We start from the raw sequence: 18,266 nt of genomic DNA on the forward strand, positions 1-18,266 counted from the left end.
TTGTTAACATGATTACATTAGTTATCTTATTTGGATAATGCTAATACTTGTAAATATTGTCAGGTATTCATGATTATAAGTTATGTTAATAACAAATCAAGTTTCTTTTATAGCACAAGTGTCAGTTATACCATACCGTTGGGCTATGAAAGTGTCAACTATTTGTTATACCAAGTGTTATACAATACAAATCTAGACTAACCATTTTAACAAGCAAAGTATTAAAAGTGAACAAGATAACAAATACAAAACATGTTAGTATCAAACATTCATATCCATGTTGAGTTTACAGTATTAAAAGTGTGAGGATACCTAGGTAAGAACAAAAAAAAATATATACTTTATATATCAATAAGAAATTTATTATTTTAATTAAGTTTTATTCCATGACATTAGTGATATATCATACATAACAATTATATATAAACATACACCTCTAACATGTCATTCTAATAAGATAATTATAGACATATCTAAACTAATTCCCTTGAGTTATCAAAGAAAATTAGGTGGTCAGAATCCAGATAGCTATTGCAAATCCTCATAAGTTCTTTACAAGTATCATGGTTGTAACCTTTTGTGTCACTCGACATAGATTTTTCTATATAAATTCTTATATTTATAAATTACAAAACTTTTACATGATTGTATAAGAAATATTGAGTTACATTCGAGAGGGATTATATGAGAAAATAATTTAACAACCCCTAAAGAAAAATAAAGCAGAAGTAGGATACAAGAACTCTATTTAATATTACAATCATTCAACCATTAAAAAACACAATCAAATTGGTCTTCAATAACCATAATTATTCATTATGCATAAAAACATCTTAATATATATAATAAAAAAAATACTGTATGCTTTTATTCTTATGTTTAATTTTAAAATAATATTTTTAACACGTGAATTTTAAAATAATATTTTTAACACATGAAAATATTGAATCAAATATAATTTGACAATTTTCCAAACTCAATAAATTTTATTTGATATAATTTTCTTGAAAAACTAGTTTTTCAAAGTTTAATAAAAAAAAATAATCATATTAAAAATTGTATTAACATTCTAAACTATTTTAGGATCAATTAAATAAAATTTCTCAGTTTAAAACTCTTTTTATTTAGAAAAAAAATATATTTTTCTAAAATATTTTAATTAAATCCTAATCCAACTAGGATAACATAAGGAAAAAATGGAATTGAACACTTTAACTCAGTCTTTATCCAATTAAGAAAATTAATTCTATAATTAATTTAATTTTAGGTTTCAATTTTAATATTAGATCAATATTTTACATGTCTAGTAATAGAATCGTAATTCTTTCTGAAATACCCTATTGTAATAACAGGGGTAAATTCATATTTTAAACCCTAAAACTCTAAAATTGGATTAAGTTTTTCTTTTCTTGTCCAACTACTGCTATGGGTTCCCTGCTCACTACCGATGAAAGAACCAGCAACGTAATTGGCAGGGCAATAACCATAGGCTATTTACCTCTCATGCCAATAACGAGTGCCAACAAATCTGGTGTTATTACTGGTGGCACAACAGTGGTCTCAGAATCTCACACAGTATGGTGTCGCTACCACACTTGTGTGTGTGTATATTTCAGCTAGATTTGAAAAAAACAGTAAACAAATGTTATTTAAAAAAATAATGAGAGAAAAATATTTTTTGTAAAAATATTTTTGTATACAAATTTAATTTTCAATTAACATCAATAATAATTAAAATGTATAATTAATAACTCTAATGGTTTAATAATAACTCTATATCATTGTTGGGTTTCTCAAAACACATATAAACAATAAAAATAATAAATTTAAAAAATTTTCAAGAATCTAAAGATCCTATTTAATAAATTTGGAATTGTTTAAGACTTATACAAAGATTATTTGAAGATTGAATTTTCTTTTCAACTTTAAATAATTGCTTCAAAATTAAGTTATTGTAAAGTCGTCCAATTATTTGGCCTCTAATAATAATTCTATAAATTATTAATGAGAAATCTTCTAAACTTTTTTAAAAGAAAGAGATGTTTTTGAGTCCTAACTTTTTTCTTTTATATTTTTTAGATGTTATATATTGTGTTTTGTGTACAAAATAAGAGACATAATATTTTATTTATAGATAAACATGAAAATTTTATAAATATTAAAATATTAATTTATCTCTTAAATAATACTATATCTTATACTTGAAGATAATTTTATAAATGTATTCATTCAAATCTCTATTTAATTTTTTTTAGATCTAAAATTATAATTCACTATATAAATTATATTTTAGTTTTCAATCCTAAGATTTATTTTCAATCATTACTACTTGCTTGAGTAGTGTAAATGATTTTATCTAAAGTTGATTAAAAATTAAAGAATTCCATAACTCAAAGATATCCTAATGATAAAACCCAAAAAACTTATTTTAAACTTTTAGAAAATGCCACAGTTTTATCGAACGCTGCTTGAATGTTTGTCTAAGGTCGAGGCATACCTAGGCGATGCCTAAGAAAAAATTTGTAGAATGGAAATAACGACATGTCAATTGAACATTTGAAACCTTGACAACCCAAACTCCAACGACATGATCCTCACTCCAATAACTACGCAAATATGTAGAGGTCAGAAGGTATCTAAAACGCCTTGCAACGTGGCAACTTGAAAGCATGTTGACACGACCAAGGACCATCCCTTGTACTTTATTTCTCACATGAAAATCTCTCCTTCCTTACCCGAGGGATATTTCTTCCTTATTCCTTAATTATTATTTTTTTTTCTTCATTAAATAATCTTAGGTTCTAAAGAGTTTTAAAAGATTTAAACAAAAAAATCTGAGAAAAAATAAGCATAATTTTTTTTATTGAATTGAAATAAAATTTTATCCAATAATTCTAAATACCTAATTATATAAAGGCATTTAAGCATTTAGAAGAACTTTCTTTATTTTCCCTGTATTTTTTGAATTTTTTTCTATTTCGATTAGGAGTCTTGATCTTATTAATTAAAATAATTTTCTTATATTTAAATAACTTTGTAGGATGCTTTTCAGGAGAGAATTAATGATTATGAGTTATGAACTTCTCAAAGTAATTATCAAAGTTTTGAGCTTTCCCTATCATTATGAATTATAAGTTTGAGAGCCCACATTATATATATATATATATTAAAACTATAAAACTTTAAGTTGAGGAAATCTGTCCATGCTACACTTTGCATTAATAAAAAAAAATCAGAATTTTCTTCATTGCAGAAAGCAAAACAACAAATTTTCTCTTTCCATTTCTGTCTTCAAAAATTAGGAGTCAGATACTTTATGCAAAAGACAGACAGATTCAAGAGAGAATTGGATGGAATTCAATTCGAGTTGCAAGCAACTAATTATAGTGGAATGAGCTTGGATCTAGTGAAGGGGCAAGCTTCTTAATTTTGAAATTCAATCGGTTTGCTACGTATCAGAGTTTTTAATCAGCTCATAGATTTTATCCAGGTTATTAGGTTTTCATTGAGTCACAAATCACCCGAGTTAATTCTAACTTTTTTTATAAATTAAAATAATATTATTTTAATTAAAAAAATAAATAATTAATATATTGCAATTAGAATTTTAATCAAGTCTTACTGAATCATCTATATTTTTAATTTTTTTTATTTTTTTATATTAACTAGTCCTAAATCAATCTATTATATCAAACTAGATTTTAAAACTATGATAAATATTTTCATTATTAATAAATTGCATTATTCATGGACTATAGTTGTTGTAATATAGTAGTATATAGGAGGCATTACAACTGAGGTTGTATTACAAAGTTAAATTAGACAATGAGGTTTAACCTTGTTTTTAAAATGTTTTGAATTTTAAATTATTTTAATGTTTTGATGTAAAAAATAAATTTTAAAAATTAAAAAAAATATTATTTTAATATATTTTTAAATAAAAAATATTTGAAAAAATAATTTCTATCACACCCTTTCATGCATATTTTAATTTTTATTTATAATGAGCTAAAGCCTCATTTACTAGCTCTCGTGAAATCAATACGGCCCAAAAGCTAGAAAACATAATTGAAAGGGTAAAATGTATCAAACTCATTAATAATACTATTGGTGAAGAGTAAAAAAGTACTTAAACAGATTATCAAGTGTTAATCGTTTGTAAGTAGAGCTTCAGATTTAATCAATTACCGCTTTATTGTATTCAAGATTGATGAGGAAATCTAATAGGTTATTGTAAAAAAGCTTGGAAGTCAGACATAGAATGATTCTGTCACCTCTCTATTTTACTTAAAAATATATTAAGATAACTTAATAAACGGGCTTAGTCTAATAAGAAATATGAAGCATCCCTTGGAGACTTGGATTTTGGATTCAAACAGAGGACATGAAAGAAGAGATTTTAGAGTAGGAAGGCCTAATCCCATGTGTAACCCAAAACTTATAGGGCTTCTTACTGGATTGAAACACAGGTTTGGGCAGTATGCAAGATATATTGTTCTATCAATCTATTGTTTTTGGAGCTCTATTCTTCAAAATGTTTCGTTGTTCAGTGACCATCCATTCAAAATGTAAATGCAATGCCCGTATCAGAGATGAAGAACCTGCTGCTTCTTAATTAACTTTTTTTCCAATTTTCTTTCTCCCACCTCTCCACTTGCCTTGTAATTGTCTCCTTACTCTCAATAAAAGCTTCAAGTGTACGAGGTTCATAAGGAGGCGGCATTGTACATGGGAGTGTATCGCTAGGAAAGTTCACCAGAGTCTCTGCCATGAATTTCTTCCATAAACCTCTGTGAGGGCGTGCCATAGTCTCTGAATACACCTCAACTGCCCCTTCAGGAATTCTCGGTTTAAATTTTAAGAGCTTCGCATATTTTGTTAATAAATGAAACATGTAATCATACACATATTCCATCTTTAGATTTTCTTGAATAAACTTGCTCCCTGCCTTCCCGATAGCCTGTGCCTACAAAATTTATGAGCAACAAGCATTGCGTTTGCATTAAACTTTACTGGTGACTAAAAACCAGTGAAAAGAGAAAAATTGAACATCAGGCACATTTCTACTACCTTATCAGTATGGTTGTTGCCCCATTCGACAGCAAACTTGATATCTCTGCACTTGTTTCTGGCACTAACGGGCCAGTAGTGTTGCAACGGTACCATGCTTCTGATGAAGAAATCATAGTACTCGGGCTTTACGAACAAAGTCATGGAATCGCATGCTAATATATTCTTGTCACTCACTGACCATCCTCTTCCTTCTATATAAATCTTGTACCTACGAATGCAAAGATTAGATTTTCTTACACTCGGAATAAAAAACGAGTGTTTAGTTTATGTTTCTGGCACTAACGGGCCTATACCTGTGTGTGCATTGGTCTTCCAATCTTGAATGTTCATATCCTTGCTCACTCTCTGTACGCCAATCCTGAACACAGAAAATGAAGTTATTACAGTGACTATAATTACCTCAACAAGTCTTCATATAATCTTAAACTATGTAGCTTGCCTGTTTATAGAGACGAGCATTCCAGTCATATTTATCAGAAACATTGCACCACATGAGTTGTCTCCTAGATGCAGCCACGTTTGGGTTCCCTCTCCAATAAGCATAGGGTACCCTATCCTTCCACTTGGTCCTTTTGTTGGCTTCTTTTAAGTCCTTGGACAGGGTTTTCCATGGGCTTACATTGGTCTCAGCCCTGACCAAAAATAAATTAAAGTGTGTGTTATTAACAAAGAGTTTGAGATGAAGTCACTAAATTGTCTTGGATCCACTCAAGACCCACTCAGAAGGGAAATTTGACTTTCAAGCTAGAATAATGCAAAAGGTTCCGAGGAATTACCAACCCCAAAAGGTCCAGTCAGGAAAGACAATGCCCAAAGCATCCTCATGCCCACAATATTGAAATATGGATGGTGACGAAGTGGCATTTGTTCCTCGGTAATCTTTCTTCAGGATCACAGGCCTGTCTTCACACCAGAACATAAGTTCCAGGTCTGGTACCTTTCCAGGATACAACCTTAGCAGTTGCAAGATACCCCATATTGTAAACTCATCTCTTGTATGAAATGACTTCTTATATTTCTCCACATAAATCTTTCCCTTGAGAATCACCAATCTAAAATGTGCATAATCTTTAGCTCTTTCCACCATGGCCCTTGAGATTCCCGTGCTCTTCCAGATCCTTAGATCCTCGTGGATCCACCGAAAGTACTCCGGGCATGCTGTGGATGATAAGTTGTTAGGCCTGAATATCACTGGATAAGTGGACACGCGTGATTGCTCCATGCTTCCATTGAGGGAGCGTTTGAGCGGGAGCTCAATTATGCTGGGGGATCTCTTATGTCCTTTGATACTTGTAATAATAGTCTGAAAAAATAAAAATAAATTTATCAGGGAAGTGTTCAAATGGAAACAGAAATATATAGCTATCTAGGGTTCGACTTACATGATCAACCCAGTAAAAGAAAGCTCCAAGCAGGAGGACAAAGAAGAAGAAGAAGAAAACAGCTGGCGAACCCCATCTCTTCATTAGCTGACAAACTCTACTGAACTCTTCTAAGAAATGATTATGCGCCAGATTAAGCTCCTGCTGAATCCCAAGAATTACATCCTTGACCAAACCATGGCAATCATCCAGGCTCGAGAGGAAGAAGGGATCCTAGAGACCACATAATAGAACATAGGTGACTATCTTACGTTGACATTTATCTAGCGAATCGATGCATAAATTAAGATTATATTCGAGGTGAATTCTAATTTATAATTAGGACATCTACAGACAACAGGAATCAACTCCTATATAAAAATGCTGCTAGTATGAAAAACAGTAAAAAAATAAACAATCAGAGAAGCCTAACAATGATAACGAGCTATTTCTTCGTCCGATGTTAATCATCCTATTTCTTAATTTTAGCTGTCTTAATTTAAGTATCAATTCTAAAAGTAACACATACACACACTTTTTCTCCCTATATTTCCTTTATTACCATTTCTTATTTTTCAAATTTATTCAAAATAAATATTTAACTATATATGTAGATATAGTTAGGAATAAAAACGGAATAACATTTTTAAAACAAACACCCTCAATTAATTATTCCTAAATATGTGCGTTAAAATCATTATAATAGGGTTGATCAGGGAGTCTTAGCATGTTATTATATATTTTATGATGTTGGGTTTTTTCTTCTTTTTGTTTGCTTTCCCCTTAAAAAAAAGAACAAGTATGGTTGACCTTTTCTATTTATAATTTTCACTTCAATGGATAATAATAATAATAATAATAAAAAAAAGGTCAATGTGCCAAAAATTTTAATAAAGAGGCCCATTAAAAAAAAAAATTCTAGTTTGGGAGTGTGATCCTAATAGAGATTAGTTAAAATTCAATTATTTTTGTTTAATTTTTTTAAAATTTTAAATTATTTTGATATATAAATATAAATAAATTATTTTAATATATTTATAAAAAATTACTTTAAATAATAACTATGTTTCAACTCCCATAACCTCGTCGGTAACTACACTACAAGTCGCAGTTCAAGTTTTCCATCGAGATATTGCAAGTCCACTTTCCCGGAGTTAATAGAAAATGTCTTCATTAATTGACAAGCACGGAACTCAATTAGTGGGCTTGACATTAGGAATTAAAAAGAAGAAGAAGCATAATGTTGCTCACGATGCTGGCTCTCCCATCCAATCCGCTGTCCAAAATATATTATGATTATATTTTGTGATTTGAACACTCAGAACATTTTAAATTTATAAGAATTTTATGAAAACACAATCAAGAAAGCACGCACTTTTGCCTTTTTTCTTCTAATTTATCGCTTTTAGGGAAAAAATATTTTTTAATAAACATATTCTTATCACCTTTTATAAATATCAAAATTAACCTTATAATCCATCCACATCTCTCTTCAAAATAAACTCAAAAAAGAACCGCTCCTCACGATATGGAAATCCTAGCGGTGGAGAAACAAACTAATCCATCCACATCTCTCTTCAAAATATACTCGAAAAAGAACCGCTCCTCACGCTTCCTCGACAAACGCCATAAAATTTCCCATTACAATCCATGTATTTGGTATGGAAATCCTAGCGGTGGAGAAACAAACAAACCAGATGCTGGTCTTGCCTGACATGGCTAGCTCGGGCCTGGCCTGGCCTTGCCAGTTGCCTGAGATCAGGAACCGGAGTGTGGAAGTCTGGAAGAGCAAAGATTAAACATTTTGCATCGTTTCCTTCTTCGAGGAATAGAATAAACCATAGAAAAGGGAGGAAAAGAACGTTCCCGTCCTCTATGAACCACATCAGGAAAGACCGGTCACGTAGGCCTTGCCAGTTGCCTGAGATCAGGAACCGGAGTGTGGAAGTCTGGAAGAGCAAAGATTAAACGAGGTGTTTTACTTTTAAGAAGCTTCCCAACAAGGAAAAAAGGGAATCTTATACACGACGCTTTATCTAAATGGTTGCGCAACACTATCGCTTTACTTGGACGAGTTATGGGTGAGTTTCTGAATAATTCAGATAAAAGTATATATACAATTTCGAGAATTTTCATATTCTCCTATTTAAAATGATTTTTTAAATCTTTAAATTAATATTTTTTTAAATTATATTTGATCAAAGTCAAAATGAACTTAATTAATATAGACCATAGACTAAAAAAATTGATGCACGAGTGAATTCATGTACACATACTTTTGGTAATTTAGGGTACTCTATATTTCTCTTTCCCTCACTTGGTTCTCCAAAATAATTTTGAAAATCCATTTAAATTTTTTATTCTTTGTTTTTTTTTAAAAAAAATTTACTCACAACTATACAGAAAATTCTTTCACATTTTTTATCTTTCTTTTTTCCTCATTACATTTATTTTGTATCCTTAATTACTAAAATGGGCACCGGAGAATCTCATATCTTATACATTGAACTTGTTTTACGGAATATCTTTTGAAACAGTAGCCAATCCCTTCTCCAAAAGAGTTTTCGAAGCCAATTAAATATCGTATATGGAAAATCCAAGCTTATTAAAAGTTTACTTCATACATTGTCAGATGCCTTCGATTCTTTCAAGAAATATAACTTCATTATTAAAGGAGCTTCCCTACCCCCGAGCAGGATGGACATCCTACAAAAATACAAGGGAAAAACAATATGGAATGACTCCATGTTATATTTCTATTTGCTCCCTTCAAGGGTGGACAGGTTTCTACTGTTTCTTATTCAAGTTTTCCCAGTATTCATCCCCCCACATCTCCACCTGCCTCCTCACATTCTCTTTCCTCTGAAATAAATCTTGAAGGGTGTGAGCATCATAAGGAGGAGGCGCAGTGCATGGAACAAGTGCATCATCGGGAGACTTCACCACTGATTCCAAAATGAACATTTTCCATAAACCACCCAGAGAACTTGCCGTAGATTCAGAACTGACCTCGATGGCGCCTGCCGGAATTTTTGGCTTGAATCTCAGGAGTTTTGCATACTCCTTGAACAAATGAAACATATACTCGTACACATATTGCATTTTCAGGTTTTCCTGAATTAACTTGCTTCCTGCCTTCCCAATGGCCTGTGCCTGTAATTAATCAAAGAAAAGGACTGATCTATCAATATCTGCTGTTTTTCATGAATTAATAGAAATTATTAGAGGGAGTCTTGCATGCATATACATACATCAACTGAGTGGTTGTTGCCCCATTCTACAGCAAACTTGATATCTTTGCACTTGTTGCTAGCCCTAATGGGCCAGTAGTGCTGCATTGGCTCCATGCTTCTACTGAAGAAATCGTAGTACTCGGGCTTTATGAGCAAAGCCATGGAATCGCATGCTAAGATATACTTCTCACTTACTGACCATGAATTCCCTTCTATATAAATTTTGTATCTTCACCAAAATCGGTACACAAACCGAATATAAAATTCCATCATTAAAACAAGCAGTAGTGATTTTTTTTAATGATAAAAAAAATTAGTAGTGATCTTGAGAAGGATTAGAAAATAAATAAATAAATACGAGAACAGTTAAAAAAGAGAGAGTTTGGGACATACCTGTGGGTGCACTGTTCTTCTAGTTTTGAATCTTTATACCCTCGCTCCCTTTCTTTACCCCAGTTCTGAACACAAATAACGGGATTTTATACAATTATTTCGGGAAATTTAAATTATTATGACAATTAAAGACATAATCAAACTGAAATTAATGAGTCAAATGACCAAGAAAACTTCTAAGAAGAAACCCTTTGAAGACTTAGTAGATGAAATGCAAAGAAATAAAGTTTGGGACTGAGAAGGAAAATGAAAAAAAGAATGGATCAAAATAAAAATAAAAATAAAATTGAAGGAGCACTAGAGTGTAGATTTAAGCATCTTTTGACAATAAACATGGAAAAAACTGTCAATTATTCGCAATGTCAAATTTAATCACGGTTTTTTTAAGTTGCCTTTTAAAACATTTTAAAACCTTCTCCTGTAAAATCACCATGAAATTATATCCTGGAACAATTTCCGACTCCTCGGGTATGTGTAAAAATGAAAGCTCAAGAGAACGAAAAAACCTAGAATAAAAACAAAAAATTAATGACCAAATTGAATCAATCCATAGCTCGAAGATAAAGAAAAAACTTGAGGGCCAAGAAGAAAATCAAACACATGTACAATGCTTATGAATAAGAAATTTGAGAGCATGAACAAGACAACTACGTAAAAGGCCTTCCTGCTTTATTGGGTTTTTTTTTTTAATGTTAAATATTGGGTTTAGTCTACTTAAATAATTTCACAAAATAATTTCTCTATTTCATATCAAGGAGCACATAATATGTTCTTCTATTAGTTTTTGTGAGTTAAAAACCTTCCACTCGGCTAAATTCATAGGGTTATGGTCAAGAAAACTTGCCTGTTCATAGAGGCGAGCAAGCCAGTCATATTTGTCCGAGACATTGCACTTCATAAGGTCTTCCCTATTTGGAGAGACATGGGGATTACCCCTCCAATAAGCATATGGTTCCCTGTCCTGCCACTTAATCTTCTTATTTCCTTCAACCATTCCTTCTAGCACAATTTTCCAAGGTTTTATATTGGTCTCGGCCCTGCCATAAACATAAAAATGAAAGTTAATTTCCAAAAACGTTTTCCTGGAAAAAAAATCTATATATTTAGGGAAGAAAATTTCTAAATGATTCAATTATTGAATCTCAATTATTGGAGTAATTCGTGCATGATATGTTGACATTCCATGTGCCACTCGGTCACGATTGTCCAACGGTGCTTGGAGAGATGTGTAGAGTGGAGCATGTTTGAAGCCTCACCAACCCCAGAATGTCCAGTCAGGGAAGACGATATTCAACGCTGTGCTGTGTCCACAATATTGAAATAGTACTGGGGGCGACATGCCATCGGAGCCCTGGATATCATGTTTCTGTATCACAGTCTTATCTCCGCATCGAAACATCAGCTCCAAGTCTGGTATCTTTCCAGGGTACAAGTTGAGAAGTTGCAAAATACCCCATATTGTGAACACATCTCTTGTTTGATAGGGCTTGCTGTAGTGCTCCACATAAGCCTTGCCCTCAACAATCACCAGTCTAAAATGTGCATGTTTCTTAGCTCTTTCTAGCATGTCCCTTGAGATTCCCGTATCCTTCCACGGCCGTAGATCCTCGTGGATCCATCGGAAAAAACCTGGACATGCCATGGCTGATGATTCATTGGCTCCAACGCATGATGTGGTTGTGCTTTGATTGGAACAATTGAGTGAAAACTCGGTCGACGTCCTTGGTCTGCCGGTAAAACGATTTCTCAGACTGAGAGGCACAGCAACTATAACAGACTGAAAATCAAAGAAAGATGAATGTGTAAAGTACATTTGTCATAATACAAACCAAAAACTAAAGCAATTACCATATGGTTTTGTGTTGTCCGAAGATCTGAGGTTTAATCTCGTTCATTATAAGATTTATTTGCTCATAAATATTTCTTAATGTACTAGTCTGCTATGGAATACATTCTTAAGATCGTTCATGAATGAAATTCAATTTTGATCACTAATGTAAACTGGTCTACAAACACCTCTTACTATATAAAAAAAAAAATTAAAAAAAGCACATTGGAAAAATATTTTTATAGAACTCCATCCCGCCTCTTGCTGGCCTAACTCTTTTCTAATCACTAATCGAAACAATTAAAAACAAAAGGAATCTGTTTTATAAGCTCAATTATTTTTATTATAAAAGTCTTATTTATTATACACATATGAAACTTCTACCATGCATAAACATGCCTCCCTACAAACAAATTCAGATTCAATAGTCACAATAAAATGAGAAATTAGGAATGTTGTACAAATTAAAAATTGATTTGGATTTAATACCAAGTTACTTTTAAAATAAAAAAATAAGTTGATTGCTTCCTTCTTCTTCTTCTTCTTCTTTTTCGTAAGAGAGGTTATTTGGTGCAAAAACCTCACATTTGACCGACAAAATTTACTTCATAAAAAACTTCACTATCAAATATAAGAATTATTACCAATAATCAATCATTCATACAAATATTTCATTATTTAAAATCCAATTACATAAAGAAAAGCAGTATTTCGTTCATTAATAAAAATACTTCAAATCCAGCTCTAAGAAATGTTTTTTTTTTTCAATAACAAAATATGTCAGTAGATTCCATTCTTATTTGATATATGTAATTAAATTCTATTCTATATTGCAAGACTATATTAACACACCATATAATTATCAATCTAACCCAAACTACCTCACCAATTTAAACCACAATTCAACATATTCAAACTTAATATAACCTTTAGGTGGGAAGAAGACATGGATACCAATAAGTTACAAGGCTCATTGTCATACCAAACTATTCTTGTGCTTCCAAAACATGACATGATGATGATTTTATATGTTATTAAATAAATAAATAAATAAAGGTGTAAAGATTGAAAAGTGGATTAGCATTTCAAGATAGGTTATTATATTGATGTGATCGGGCTTGTAAATTAAAATTAAAATTTTTAAATATTTGGTGAGAATCTAATACGACCATATATAGATTTAATTTGGTTATATCATGTAAATGATTTCACATATGTTGAGATAGATTTGGTCATATCATACTAGGTTAAAACCTTAAAATGACAATTACAAGAGATTTAATCATTTGATTGAACTCATATATTTTTTGGTAATTCTATGTATAGTTTTCCTATAAAAAATAACTTAATTGCTTATTGGATTGTTGAATCTCTTAGAATTAGAATAAAAAATTACTATTTGATCAATTTTGTTATTTTTTCTAGGGTTTTTTGGATTTATTAACTTGGATTCTCTTTTAATTTTCTTTAGGTTTTTAAACTTTTAGTTGATTTATAGTAAAAGTAGGGCTTTCTTGTTTATTTAAAGGTCTTATAAATTTTTTAGAAGACAACTATCATGTATTTGATTTTTTTTAATTAACTCTTTTCACTCATCAAATCTTTCTTTGTTTTTTGTGTAGTTGATGTCATCGTATTAGCTTATGTTTGCATCACACACAAAGAAAAAGGAAATGAAAAGGAGGAAAAATACATCCTATAAAATATCTCCATAAAGGAGTTATAGGTTCAAAGCTAATCCCCTCCCACTAATTGAGACATCTAATAGGATTGGTTATAATATTTTTTTAATTCCAAAAACATGAGATGATCTTTACATATGTTAGATTCATAAGAGAGATGAGGACAGAGCGGGAGGAAAATGGACTGAGAAACTCACAATGTCAATCCAAAAACACAAAGCACCGGCAAGGAGGATGATGAAGAAAAGAAATAGAATTGTTGAAGCTGATGATCTCTTCATGGCTTGGAAAGTGTTTATAAAAATCATACTCTTCCCTATTTCTTGCAAACGATGAAGTGTATCACCATAAAAAATCACTAGATGTAAGTTTCTTCTCTCCTTGGTGCTGATGAGCAACAGCAGTTTCCCCACATGGATATTGATGTCACGTTGTTATTGCGTTGGGTTTAGAAGTATACTGTGCTAGGCAATAATCGGGTAATAAATGAAAGATGTGTGATACAAATTTAAAAGTATTTCCTGATTAGAATTGGCAAACATTTCCTCGTAGATCGGTTTGGTTCCCAATCTAAAAATAATTAAAAAGTACACAATACCTCTATGAGTTTTCTTTTGTTTCGGATGATCATGAAAAAACTCATCGGAAAATTAGTGTGTTGAATCAATTATTTTGCACCAATTTGCGGCCCTTGGAGTGGTGTATCAAGAACAAAAATCAAGCTAATTTGTGCTGAGATGATACATCTAAATAGGTTGGGTGCTAAGGTTTTTGTAAATACACACAAGGGCTTGACTGTACTTGTAATTATTATACATTATATCAAGCAATACAACCAGATGAAAACGTTGTTTTTGCTGTTCTTTATTGTATTATCTCTCACATTTCACTATTGATGGCACTGGTCAATGAACAATATTGGTTTTTGTTTTTTTTTTTTAAAAAATAAATTTCCATTATGGTCATCAAATTTTGTTTTCTCTCAATTTCATTCACTATTAAAAAATAACAAAACATCCACGCAATATTTTATTGTTGTTTAAACCCTGATTCCATTGGAATTATAATTATTGATTGCATAATGGTATTTAATACACTCAAACTTAATATGATTAAAAACAATTATACAATGATGAAATTTGAATTTTTTTTTTAAAATAATGTTTTTTTTAATGCTAAGAAAATAAATAGTTAGATAGGGGAAGGGGTTCTTTGTGAATTTCATTAAACCCAGCTTAACATGTTAACTTTGAAACATCTCCATCTAATTTTTTACTTAGTTTTAGTTTTAAATTAAATCGTGTGGAAATTAGCACAACATAATGTATTTGATTTAGCAAGTCCCATGATAATCTATATGACATGTAAAAACATGAGTTGATTTTAAAAAAATTTAAGATGATATTTATTTATTAATATGGAGATGATGACATATTATTTTCATCTTAGTTAATCAAAGTTAATCCACTAGTTTCATGACACAAGTCATGACATGATGATAACAAGTTAATCTAGTTGAGTTATTTATTTATATTTTTTTATTTTTTTCTAGTTTCATTTTCATGGAATGAATAAAATTTATGATTAAATTTAAAAGTTATTAGAGAGTTAAAGGTTAATTATTTTTTAAAAAAATATATAGTATATGTAACCCAAACGACAACAGGTGAAGAAGGTTGGGCATTGAGAAGGAAAGTGCAGCTCCTTCCAAGCCCCAATGACAGCCTCCATTAGTTTCATTGGAATGGTCTTGGTAGGAGTTTCTTTCCAGTGCTACACGTAGTGGCAATGACACTTTAGTGAGGCTGGTGATTTATTTATTTATTTTTAATTGTAGTTTTTTTAGTTTAAATCCTTTTAAAAAAAAATTAATATTTTTTTATACAAAATTAAGCAACAACTCAACGATAAAATTATTATTATTATTATTTACTTTATAAAAGCCTTACATTTATTCTATCAAAACAAATTATCAAAATGAATCTCAAATAAAACTAATATAAAAAAAATCAAATTTTAAAAAAAAAAAACCATGTGCGAATCCATAGTGGTATTGTGTGGATGTGAATGCCTGTCTCATTTTAGCATATATATAATTAATCGCTCTGAAGAAAGAAGAGAATGACCAACTTGAATCCGATACCGTAGGATGAAAGAGGATCCTTATCGGGCCCCTAGCGCGTGAATCAACCTACTGGCCAGGATGTAATAAAAGATGGTCCAACCCAAAAGTTAGGTATCTTAGAGTTCAAGTTTTAAGTCGCAAAGCTCAGTACAAATAACACATGGCATAAGTTCAAACATTTATTACAGTTTTTCTTAAAAATAATTTTTATTTTAAAATATATTAAAATAATATTATTTATTTTAAAAAAATTATTTTTAATATTACGATAAGATACCATTTTGAATTGCAAATAAAACTCGGCGGCACTTTTCTTTGTTTGTTTTTTCTGCCGAGTCGTTGAAAGCCCCAAAAGTGGCAATCATGGAGCCCTCAATTGTAGACGGCACGAAGTGTCTTAAGATGGATTTCTTTCGTCCTGACCTGACTCTTGGACGTCGAGGACAAAAACCTCCAACCACCGTTGAAAAACCCCAAAAAAAAGAAAATCGGGCATGGATGTTGTTTCTCGAGTCTGAATGATACTTTTGTCTTTCGAACCATTAAAACTCCATTTGCGAGGAATTTAATTCCTAGATTTGAATGACGAGCAATTGTGTTTCGTTTATCCTCGGGGAAAAGGAAAATCTTGTCAAATTACAACGACTCTCGAGGAGTATCGTCGATCATAGTAACAGAGCATGAGGTGAGGTGCATTGTTTCTGATTCTAGTTTGTCGAGCCAAACAAAAGTTGGGAGTGGGACAGTGCCACCGTACTCGTGTCGAAAGTCACATCAATGTGCTCACTGGAATTCAATAAACCCCCACCGTTTCTCCGCCGAACTCTAAAAGCATTTAACGTGTGAATTGTTTTATTTTTCCTTTTATTTTCCACCATCGTAAGCCCTTTCACTTGTAATCTAATTAGGATAACTATGTTATTTTACTCGACACATGCTGGAGCATAAAAAAACACCACATCTACTCCACTTGATTTTGGAATTCAACCCTAGTTGACGAGCTAAGAAGAGAAATACATAAATAGGATAAACTCGACTTAGCCCCCAATCCATAAAAGTTTCTCAATTGAATCCCAAGATATTTATTTCACCAATTGAGTCCCTAATGTAATAAGAGATTCTCCATTCCATCCTTCTGTCAGCGAGAATATCTACCGTTTATTATTTGAAGAAAGGGTGCATGTAGGGATCCTTGGACACATTTAAGACCCAATTGGTTTAAAATATAGGTTAGGAGCCCAATTGAGAAAAGATTTGTAAGCCGGGGACAAACATGAAGTTACCCAGAAGAAAACTGTTAGATTTTATGATTATGGTAATTGTATTCCCAGACTATCGCTAACAATCCAATTAAAGTATATATTCCCTAAAAAAACAAAGAGGAAATTCAATCAAAGAAGGTGATTAAGCATGACAAGGCAGTAGGGCATGCAAATTAACATCTTTGGCCTTCAAAAGCAGATTCATTGCTGTGCTTTGCCAGTTAGTCATCACTCATCGGCATAATCCTCCACATGACAGCAGTGAAAGCAACCGCCCCTTTTGGGGTCCCATGCCGCACATGGTCGCCAGCCAGCAGGCATCCGGTGGCCTTTTGCTAGCACCACGATTAACGATAATAATCTAAAAGAGATTGAAACGGTAACATGCCACTTGGAAAACCCTATAATTTTAATCTCACGACATACCAAATCTACGAGGAGAAATATTACATGGGTAATTCTATAGTTGTTGTCAGCACTTTGCAGCAACAGAGTGAATTTTGGACCCAAGGCCTCGAAGGCGATGAAACATGGGGTGCAAGCATACAAGCAATATATTCAAAAGTATCCCATCAAACTTTCTATATTTACTAGGTGGTGTGGTGGTAAAAGTTTAGCTTTAATGGGTTTTTTTTCCTATAGTTTTAAGATTGAGTTTTTTAATGTTTAATATGATGATTGTTAAAATTTATATAGTTATTAATTTTGAAATTTATATAATTAATTATATATATATTCCCATCAAGATAGTTTTTTTGGTCTCTGACAGTAGATGTGTTGGCAATAAAACCATGACACTTGTCATCAGGCTTATGCTTTAAACTGGGCCCCGCTTCCTCGGACAATCATTTCACCCGTTTTGTATTTATCCGCTCTACGTCGTCGTATCAGATGCCGACATCACTCCTTGTTATGCGCCTCTCTTTACCTGTTTTTACCTGTCGCCTAAAAGCAATTTTTCCACGCTTCCTACGCGAATGTTTCTTTATGCCTGCTTTACACACCCACCGCTTGATCCAAAAAACCACTACTCTCGTGTTCTGATCAACGGTTCATAAATCAACAGTAAAATAACTAGCAGTGATGCGACACACGTTGTTTGCAGCTATAAAGGCCACGAGATAATATTATTGACGTTGCCAAATAGAGATTTTCTCGAGCTAACTGTATAGTTGAAGAGAAGCTGAAGAGGAAGAGATGGCAGAGCAGGAGGTGAAGAAGGCAGAGGCTGCAACGCCCGTGGCTCCAGCTCCAGTGGAAACTAAAAGTGACGTGGCCGATGGGAAAGTTACGGCTCCCCCCCCCCCCC

The 18,266-nt window shown here is 32.0% G+C and overlaps 3 protein-coding genes across 3 annotated transcripts in view; 1 reads left to right on the plus strand and 2 right to left on the minus strand.

Annotated features, from left to right (window-relative positions):
• Window positions 1-4,355: 4,355 nt before the first annotated feature.
• LOC105124882 (KDEL motif-containing protein 1-like) lies at window positions 4,356-6,670 on the minus strand. The gene is made up of 6 exons (XM_011025060.1): window positions 6,456-6,670; window positions 5,850-6,376; window positions 5,513-5,705; window positions 5,367-5,431; window positions 5,071-5,281; window positions 4,356-4,966 (listed from the first exon to the last, which is right to left on the minus strand). The coding sequence occupies exons 1-6, from the start codon at window positions 6,537-6,539 to the stop codon at window positions 4,616-4,618; spliced, it is 1,431 nt and encodes a 476-aa protein (XP_011023362.1). The 5' UTR covers window positions 6,540-6,670; the 3' UTR covers window positions 4,356-4,615.
• A 2,312-nt stretch (window positions 6,671-8,982) lies between these two features.
• LOC105124883 (O-glucosyltransferase rumi homolog) lies at window positions 8,983-14,040 on the minus strand. The gene is made up of 6 exons (XM_011025061.1): window positions 13,768-14,040; window positions 11,317-11,837; window positions 10,905-11,097; window positions 10,061-10,125; window positions 9,686-9,896; window positions 8,983-9,587 (listed from the first exon to the last, which is right to left on the minus strand). The coding sequence occupies exons 1-6, from the start codon at window positions 13,876-13,878 to the stop codon at window positions 9,222-9,224; spliced, it is 1,467 nt and encodes a 488-aa protein (XP_011023363.1). The 5' UTR covers window positions 13,879-14,040; the 3' UTR covers window positions 8,983-9,221.
• Window positions 14,041-17,928: 3,888 nt separating this feature from the next.
• Window positions 17,929-18,266, plus strand: part of LOC105124886 (remorin-like) — a 4,008-nt gene continuing 3,670 nt past the window's right edge. Inside the window, exon 1 of the mRNA XM_011025066.1 lies at window positions 17,929-18,245. Coding sequence (XP_011023368.1) covers window positions 18,155-18,245 — 91 coding nt within the window. The 5' untranslated portion in view covers window positions 17,929-18,154. The remainder of the gene's footprint in view (window positions 18,246-18,266) is intronic.

The sequence above is a fragment of the Populus euphratica genome, unplaced genomic scaffold (genome assembly GCF_000495115.2).
Source record: "Populus euphratica unplaced genomic scaffold, PopEup_1.0 scaffold32.1, whole genome shotgun sequence".
Lineage (NCBI taxonomy): Eukaryota > Viridiplantae > Streptophyta > Magnoliopsida > Malpighiales > Salicaceae > Populus > Populus euphratica.

Coding starts and splice junctions, on each gene's coding strand:
- LOC105124883 (XM_011025061.1), bottom strand. CDS start 13,878: ATGATTTTTATAAACACTTTCCAAGCCATGAAGAGATCATCAGCTTCA. Junction 11,098..11,316: donor GACTGGACATTCTGGGGTTG/GTGAGGCTTCAA, acceptor TGTTTATGGCAG/GGCCGAGACCAATATAAAAC. Junction 9,897..10,060: donor GAAGAACAGTGCACCCACAG/GTATGTCCCAAA, acceptor ATTTTGGTGAAG/ATACAAAATTTATATAGAAG.
- LOC105124882 (XM_011025060.1), bottom strand. CDS start 6,539: ATGAAGAGATGGGGTTCGCCAGCTGTTTTCTTCTTCTTCTTCTTTGTC. Junction 5,432..5,512: donor ATGCTCGTCTCTATAAACAG/GCAAGCTACATA, acceptor TTCTGTGTTCAG/GATTGGCGTACAGAGAGTGA. Junction 5,282..5,366: donor GAAGACCAATGCACACACAG/GTATAGGCCCGT, acceptor TTGCATTCGTAG/GTACAAGATTTATATAGAAG.